At 37.3% G+C, this 8,745-nt stretch overlaps 1 protein-coding gene across 3 annotated transcripts; it reads left to right on the top strand.

Annotated features, from left to right (window-relative positions):
- Window positions 1-2,368: 2,368 nt before the first annotated feature.
- LOC143706679 (kynurenine--oxoglutarate transaminase 3) lies at window positions 2,369-7,840 on the top strand. Of its 3 annotated transcripts, none has more exons than XM_077198885.1 (13): window positions 2,369-2,435; window positions 3,409-3,467; window positions 3,541-3,685; window positions 3,767-3,916; window positions 3,998-4,084; window positions 4,159-4,284; window positions 4,354-4,474; window positions 4,573-4,649; window positions 6,556-6,645; window positions 6,739-6,925; window positions 7,039-7,112; window positions 7,183-7,269; window positions 7,462-7,840. In XM_077198885.1, exons 2-13 carry the CDS (start codon window positions 3,409-3,411, stop codon window positions 7,516-7,518), a joined length of 1,260 nt encoding a protein of 419 aa, XP_077055000.1. In that variant the 5' UTR covers window positions 2,369-2,435; the 3' UTR covers window positions 7,519-7,840. The 3 variants fall into 3 exon arrangements, with proteins under 3 accessions (XP_077055000.1, XP_077054999.1, XP_077054998.1); XM_077198884.1 differs by lacking the exon at window positions 2,369-2,435 and adding an exon at window positions 3,094-3,200 and having other exon boundaries at window positions 3,403-3,467; XM_077198883.1 differs by lacking the exon at window positions 2,369-2,435 and adding an exon at window positions 3,142-3,325 and having other exon boundaries at window positions 3,403-3,467.
- The last annotated feature ends 905 nt before the right edge of the window (window positions 7,841-8,745 follow it).

Here is an 8,745-nt window from a genome sequence, read left to right as displayed (position 1 = left end):
TGAGCCACTGTAGTCACTTAGACTATTTTAACGATGTCTGTAATAACTTTTCGGGGCTGGCAAATTCAATCCCTCAAGAAGCCTATGGAGGAGTGATCCAGCTCTCAGATTTCTTCAAAAATATCTTAATTCGTGTTCCGAAGATGAACGAAGGTCTTACGGGGCTGAAACAACATAAGGGAGAGTAATTACTGACAGAATTTCCATTTTTGGGTGAACTAACCCTTTAAATGTCAGATAAAAGAACAGAATCAGAGATTAATTTTTTTAAAGAAAATTGTACTTTGCATATTATACTGTAAAAACACATAATTATAATTGATTTTATAGTGCATCTTAACTAGAGATGAAATGGCATGAAAATTTCATTTCATGATTATAGTGACCAAAATGATCACGGTTTTCACAGAATCCTGTTCAGAGTACACAATGAAATCAATTCACCACGTTGTATGTCGAAAACCAGCAAATAACAAATATAATTAGCATTAATATGCCCTTTTTGTTTACATAAACATTAAAATAACAACATTAAAAATGATGGCCAGATTTTAAAGGAGTGTCTTGCGTTATCTACTAACATGTAGCCTACAAGTTCAAAAAAAGTTTTGACAAAAAAAATTATAAAAAGAAACCTTGCATATTTCAGCCTTTAAATCATTTTTATAAAAAGAATGAGTCAAAAAAGATAAATTACTGACATTTACAATGCACATTAGCATATCTTTTATTAATCAATAGTAAAATTCGGTCTGATTTTCCCGTGGCGTCTGTCGTTGCTATGCAACAATGCACCGCGCTCTCCACAATGACAAAGAAGTTTTAGTAGCTAATGGATTATGGATTTTTTCATCTCGCTACGCCTGGAAAAAAACGAGCGCGTCGCTTCAATTATGAGCTTCCTACATTTTAAATAACGAACTTGAGCGCGCAAAATATGCGATATGTGAACGGCCCCTTGCAAGCTACCTCCAATCAGGCCACGAGCTACTGGTTGCTCGCGAGCGACGTGTTGGAGACCCTTCCTTTAAAGAGAGTAAACCACGTGCACAGCCAGGTGAGACATTCGTGGTGCAATAATTTGCAATAAACACCACTTCAAATATGCTCGTTTATCGTGAGTAAACTCGCTCGATCACTCGCCGGGTGGCCACATGGGAGAGGTGCCTCTCAGCCGAGATCGCTATGGCTGCTGGGCTCTTCAAAACGGCGAGCATAGGCTTCTTTTCGCCATTCTTCTCCCTGAAATCAGTGAGGAGATGTTCTTCACAATTGGGGAAAGAGTCTGATGAAATGGCAATCAGCTGCGGCTTATGTAGGAAAATGTGCTCGCCCATTTGGCTGCGCAGAGACGCCATTGGTCTGTGCAGTTGCACGTTCAATCAGGCTTCAGTATTTTCAGAGATAGGGATTTCCCATAGCGTCAGATATGTGTGTGAACCGTTATCGAAAGGGAACCTTGATTTAATGTAGTAAAGTCATGAATTAACTAAACAAAGTAAGAAAATTTGGCGATTTAACTGGAAAATAATTATATTTCTAAGGTAAATAAAAATGTATTGTATGAATTTAAATTACAAGAAAAGTTGAAATATGATATCTAAAAGATTAGCAGAGAAATTAGAAATCTTTGGATGAGCTATAGACTGCTAGAGTTAGCATACACTGGCGATTCATAGACAGTTCTATTCAAAGTTGAAATATGATCGCTAAAAGATTAGAAGAGAAATTAGAAATATGAGCTAGACAGTTTAAGAATAGAATCTCCAGTGCATATCTCTAGCAGTCGCAGGGAAGTTAATTTCAAAATAAGAAATTTCAATGACTTGAAAGGATGTTTATATAACAGAAGTGTGAAGAGAAACTTTTCAACTCTCCTTTACTTTACAACATTAGCAGGATTGGCCTCTACTTCAGTGAACCTGTAAATAAATAGGCCTTATAAAATGAGAAATTACACTATAGCTTACATTCCAAGTCAAAGAAAGAAAGTATTGTCTTGACTTGATACAAAAGCGTCTTAAACCTTTAATGTGCTGAGCCTGAGATGTATAATGTTAATTTGTTTACTGAATTATTAATCCTAATCGATTATTAATATAAGTAGAAGGCAAATGAGTGCCATGTTTCTGTGGTTACAGCGCCACCTGCTGAGTACAAATGCATGTTGACGAATGATGTAAAATGCTGAAAGTTTAGATAATCTCACTGTCATTCAGTTTTCCAAGAAAATATGGATTTTATGTCGACCTTTGGTGACGTGCAATAAGTAATACATTGTCTAGGTGGGTAGGATACCACCATTAATTATTAATTTAACCCTGACTACAAAACACATAAAAAAGTCTCTGCCCCAAGGCACGTTCTTGTTTTTCCTGCAGGAGCCTTTACTTTTAATAGAGGCGTTAACAAGTGAGATAATCACAAATAAAATTGTTACTGAGAGCAAACTGGAAGTCATTTTTAGTTAATGCTTCCTTTAGCATGTGCCAGTGTCTAAAATGTAGGCTGTGAGTTTTTTTAAATAGCCTAGCTTGATAGGCGACTCCATACACGCATGTCAAGCTTTTTTGACCGAATTATATCTTTTATCGAGTTGGTTTTAAATACCACTTAAAACAGTAGAAAAAATACCTTTTTTCAATCAGACGTAATTACTTGTACGTTATTTAGGTGACATTTTTGTGAACTGAAGGCTAACGCAAAACGGACACAATGGGTTGTACAATAAGCACCCAGGCTTAAACTTTAATCGGTAAAAATAGGCCTAAATAAAAACGCACAATATATTAGGAATGGGTATAATTCCACTCTGGAGATGAATCCACGGTGTGAGAACTGGAGTCACTGAATCGTTTTTGACTCGGTTCTTTGAAATTACTTTTTGGAGAACTGATTCTTGGGATTGATTCGGACTTCCGTCACTGCGAAGAAATTAAATAAATATTTAAACAGGTTGTGCGGGCTTTAGAATCCTTGCATTGAGAGTTCCAAAAGGGAAAGGTCATCACGTAACTTTATTAACATCGACCCTTACCATTCCAGACCAGAACACACAACTGTGTCGGATCTTTAAAAAAGAGCAATCCGATTGGTCCGTTTTAGAGGCGTGAAACGTTTGCGTCAGGGAGAATCTGCTCTCGTCAAACACAAAATAGATTTACAAAAACGGAAGGAGTCTGTGATCGCAATGTTTTGAAGTGAGCAATGAATATTTAATACGATTTCGACTTTTTTTTGGGCAGAAATGAATCTACTCCCTATTTTCAAATCTGCCCCACGCATATTACAAACCAATAGATTTAGAACTTTATCATGCTGCAAAGTGAGTGCCAGTTTGACTGAATTAACGTTACTTATTTCTCGTTGACATTCCTTTATTTTGTTCTTTCACTTTTTTAGTGTAAGATGGCATCCATTAAACACAAGAATACGAAAAGAATAGAAGGTCTGGACAAGAATGTATGGTAAGAATCAAGCTCTATTTGCAAAAAAAAAAAACTTTCTCACAGACGTGTTTAAGTTTCATGTGTTGTTTAGGGTGGCCTTCACATCAGTGGCAGCAGACCCTTCCATTGTTAATCTTGGACAGGGTTACCCAGACATCCCTCCTCCCTCCTATGTGAAAGAGGGTCTCGCTCAGGCAGCAATGGTAGACAGGCTGAACCAGTACACACGTGGCTTTGTATGTTCTATCCACACTTTATTGTCATCCTGTATTCTGTGTTGAAAAGGCACTCAAATGGTTATTTTTCTTTTTATTCAGGGCCATCCAACACTGGTTAAAGCCCTGTCAAAAGTATATGGAAAAGTCTATGACCGTAAGCTCGACCCCTTTAAAGAGATCCTGGTAACAGTGGGTGGATATGGATCTTTGTTCAGCGCTATGCAGGCTCTGGTTGAGGAAGGAGATGAGGTGAAAACATATTTAGTACTGATTATACTTGTAGTATTCCACTAGATTAGGATTCACTCACTCTGTATTTTCTCCATTCAGGTTATTATTATAGAACCTTTTTTTGACTGCTATGTTCCTATGGTGAAAATGGCCGGAGCCAAACCTGTTTTCATACCTTTGCGACTGGTAGGTTAGCCTTCTCTATTAAAGTGATTGTCATATTTCTATGAAACATAACACTTGATTGACCTGTTCTGTAGAAGTCACCCACAACAACCAGTATAAATAGTGCTGACTGGGTTCTGGACCAAGAAGAACTTGCTAGTAAATTCAACTCCAAGACCAAGGCTATCATCATCAACACTCCTAATAACCCTATTGGAAAAGTAAGGTGACATATTGCATTTAGTTCCAAAATGGCATATTAATATCCTAAAGCTCTCTTCCACTCCCAGATATTCAGTAGGAGCGAGTTGCAAACGATTGCAGATCTCTGCATCAAACACGACACCCTGTGCTTCAGTGATGAGGTATATGAATGGCTCATATATAAAGGCCATGAGCATGTAAAGATAGGTATGTGATATTTCTCCAGCTGTGCATGTTATCTTTTGTGTCAATGGATTACATGTGCTATTAAGAGGTGATGATTCTGCAGTATTCTCTCTGAACAGCAACCCTCTCTGGAATGTGGGACAGAACCATCACTATCGGCAGTGCAGGGAAAACATTCAGCGTGACTGGATGGAAGGTATTTGACCGTTATCTTCATTGTTCATATTTATGTCTGGCTTTACCTTAAAGGAATAATTCACCCCAAAATTTATAACTGTCACTATTTAAAATTAAAAAGTTGAAGTGACAGTTAAAATTATAACTGTCACTATTTATACCCCGTGGTAAAAAGTACCCAAAACTCCATAAAAACAACATACAATGTTGAAAAGAGCTTTAAAAAATTATGCATCTTGGCAAGTTTGAAGTCAAAGCACCATAGAGTTCAAGTATTCTTTTACTCTATAGGAGAACTGATTTTTAAGAATAACTTATAAACCTTTAAAGACAGACCTATTGTGAGCTGGTAGTTAATGGTGATATATGCTTTTGTTAAAGCCATCAACAGACAATGTTTCATTTTCCTGGTGAAAAACTCCATAATCTCCATCAATCAAATAACCAAAACAAGCAAATTATACAGTAGGCCATGGCGTTTTGGGGGCCTGAAAATGCAAACTTTTGAAAACTGGTTCCAAAAGGGCCGTTTACACAACACCATTTTCAACTAAAAACTTTTTTTTTGTGCATTTTGGCTATTCATTTAGATGACAACGGCGTTGTGGGGGGCCTGAAAACACAAACTTTTGAAAACTGGTTTCATAGTGCAAGTTTTTTAAAATTATACTGTTATTGTCTCCGTGTAAACTATAAAAATGTGGAGGTTATGTGCATGCATATTACGTGTTCAGTCTATAGTCGCGTAGTGTTTCTTTAAACTCCAAAAACACAAATTAGTGAAAACTGTGACGTCATGCGCATGCGTATTATGTGTTCATTCCGTAGATTGTAAAAAAAGATGTACGACACCCCTTCACTCTCTTCCATTGGTGATAACCAAAGCCGCCAAAGTCCTAATATGGCACTGACATCTTGCGCAGATTTGGGACCTGCTTCTGCGCAGTAGTGAGTGTGAAGTAAAGCCGCGATATCAAGGTCCCGCCCTCACTCTCGCAGACACCGTTAGTATAGTTTACTGCAGAACAACTCATTATGTCAGTGTGAAATAAACAGTTGTGGACATGTAGAAATTAAAGCTGAAGCTCCAATCTCCTCCCGAAAATCTCCAAAAAAAGTCCACTGGTGCCTCAGTGACTACTTCGTTTAGAGAAGCTGTCAATCATGACGTCACATTCCCGTTTTTATAGCATCAAATAACTAAGACCAAACTTATTTTTAAAAACGAGGCTTGGGCCCTAAACACTTAAAAACTACCTAAAATGACAGAAAACATCTTCGGAAAAAATTAATGTGAAGTGCAATTTGATTGTTTAGTTTCCATCGCGTTCACTAAGCCTGTTTTATGCTTTGCTTCGAATCGACGGCGTACCCGCGCTGACCCCTCTGCGTACCCGCGAACCCCTCTCCGACCCCTCTGCCGTAGCTCGACGTGCACATCCAAGAAATTGTAACTACGCGTCGAGGCGACTCAGACCACATGGGCTGTGATTGGTCAGATGCACCGCGATGCAACGCAACCTGACGCAGAACCATAAAACGGCCACGACGCCGTAGGAGTTACGGCGTAGCTACGCCATGGAGTTGACGCAGAAGCATAATGAGGCCTTTAGACTTCATGGGGAGGCGGGGTTTATGACCTATACTGAAAAATTTCTGGTTTATTAAAACGTTGTCGTGTAAACATACCCTAATTCGACAGTGGTTCCCTCAAGATTTTCCCATGGGTTTTTATAATGTTTTTTTTTTCTTCAATTTATGAGTAAAATAAAGTCTGTGGTAAATTTGATTAAACTTTGCTCTGCAGCGTAAATTATCAAAAAGGTGAATTTTAAAGCTATGGTCATTTAAAAATATATGTTTGTAATAAGTAACTAGATTTGGTGTGTGAGTGTGTGCAGTTTATTTATTTATTTATTTTTTAGTTGGGTTGGTCAATCGGGCCTGAACACTTGATCAAACACCTGCAGACTGTTATGCAAAACAGTCTCTATACGTGTCCGACCCCATTACAGGCAAGTTTTGTCTGTGTTATCGGTTTTTACGGTGTTGCAACGCACTATTCTATGCATTCTATGGGTTTGTGACATAATTGTACCACACAATAGGAGGCTGTTGGCCAGGGTCTTCTTCGGGACTATGAGCTGATGGGTCAACCCAACTGCTACTTTTCCTCTCTAGCATTAGAGCTGGAAGGCAAAAGAGACCGTATGGCAGCCATGTTGAGACAGATTGGCATGACTCCAGTGGTCCCTGAGGGAGGATACTTCATGATAGTGGATGTCACAGCACTTAGTAAGTGGGTTGAAGTCATGTATGTTAATAAGATTATATTTACAGAGGCAAAGCTGACATTGGTTGTGGGCAGTTTAATCTGATTGTTGTTCTGTCTTGTCTGCTAAATATAGATCAGGACCTGTCACATATGGGAGACGAAGAACCTTATGACTACAAGTTTGTCAAATGGATGATAAAAGAGAAGGTACTCTCTTTTTTATTTTAGGAATGTATATAATAGAACAAAGCATAGTAATTTTTTTTTTTTTTTTAAGAAACTGGCTGCAATTCCTGTAACAGCTTTTGTCGGGGAAGATTCAGTAAAGCAGTTTGAGAAATACATTCGTTTGTGCTTTATCAAGGTAAGGAATGGGTTTACTTCAGGCTTTTACAGTAAATACAAAAGATCATTCGGCTATTTACAGGCCGCCAAATCTATATTTAGCTGTATTTTCTTTCTGAATTTGTCTGAATGTTGCAGAGATTATTTTCAAATGACATTAAATGCCTTACCAGTGCTAATAGTATGTAATGGATTTTTTTTTTCACTACAGCAAGACAGTACCTTGGATGCAGCAGAAGCAATTCTGAAGAGCTGGAACAAAAGCTGATTTATGAAAGCCTGATAATCCAGTAATAAATGTGCAGCACCTGTCAGATTTATAACATATTTTACTTGTATATTGTTTCATCCTCTTACAATGACTAAACAGTGGCTGAATTATCTTTTAGAGCTGTGTCTGGATCAGTCATTTTTAAAACTTGTTGGGATTATGGTTCAATTTTAAATTAATATTTTGTCACAGGCTTCTAGTTACATTTACTGAATTTAATGATTGTATAAATGAAATCCTCTCTATTTGGGAAATCACAATTTATGTCTGGATTATTTAAGGTACCTTGTCTACATATAAAGTTAATTGCACACATACACTGCCTTTACAAAATTTTTCAATATTGAATACTGCAGTTGATCCATTGCTGAAAATTCGGCTTTGGATCACATGAATACATTACATTTAAACTAAATATATTAAAATGTAGCCTGAGTGAGCATAACAGACTTAAAAAAAAAAAAAAAAATTCTTACTGACCCCAAAAGTTTCAATGGTAGTGTAGGTACCCTCCATGCAGAAGTCAGGAATTATGTAGTTCCAGTGTTTACATTATTTTACAATGTTTACAGTAAATTACATTAACCCACAGAGTACAACTCATATCATAGCTGTGATGCTGCAGGTAGAAAACATACTTCTAGCATGTTGAGTTATGGTGCTCATGTGAGAGAGACAGGTTTGAGTCAAACCTACAACATGTCTTGCAACAATTTATTTTCCAATGTCTTAGTTTTTTTGTTTTTTTAAGAATACCCCCTCCCCCTCCCCCAAGACAATATCATTGGTCAACCTCAAGATGGCATTATTCAACCGAAAATATTTCATATAGGTGGAACATGAACCTGCTTGAACATTAACCTGCCTAGTCTCAGGCTAAGATGCATGATTGAGCTGTTTTAACTAAAAGCAACTTGTACAGACATATCTTAAAAAATGTCAGTACCATTGTTTGGCCTGATTCACACCAGTATTTTTTTCTAGGGCACATTTATTAAAGCTACTTAAATGTCCTAATTTAACTAAAGCCTGATCTTGGCTTAGTCTAAGCCCCGTGAATGAAACCAAGCCTGAGTGATAAAAATTATATATTATTAGACAATTAATTTGTATTTGACTTTTGTATCGGACTTTTCTGTTAGCAGCAAATGTTTAAAGCAGTTAAAGTCCCCCTGTAATCAATAATTGTATCCCTTAAAACTCATCTTTGATCACCAAAAGTAC

Source organism: Siphateles boraxobius, unplaced genomic scaffold (assembly GCF_051911475.1).
Source record: "Siphateles boraxobius isolate OS27281-9 unplaced genomic scaffold, OSU_SipBor_1 41, whole genome shotgun sequence".
Classification (NCBI taxonomy): domain Eukaryota; kingdom Metazoa; phylum Chordata; class Actinopteri; order Cypriniformes; family Leuciscidae; genus Siphateles; species Siphateles boraxobius.
This window is presented reverse-complemented; position numbering and strand designations above follow the sequence as displayed.

Excerpts from the sequence above, each read along its gene's own strand:
- LOC143706679 (XM_077198883.1), top strand. The coding sequence starts at position 3,248 with ATGAATCTACTCCCTATTTTCAAATCTGCCCCACGCATATTACAAACC. Across the intron at positions 3,686-3,766 it reads ACCAGTACACACGTGGCTTT|GGCCATCCAACACTGGTTAA; the intron begins GTATGTTCTATC and ends CTTTTTATTCAG. Across the intron at positions 3,917-3,997 it reads TGGTTGAGGAAGGAGATGAG|GTTATTATTATAGAACCTTT; the intron begins GTGAAAACATAT and ends TTCTCCATTCAG.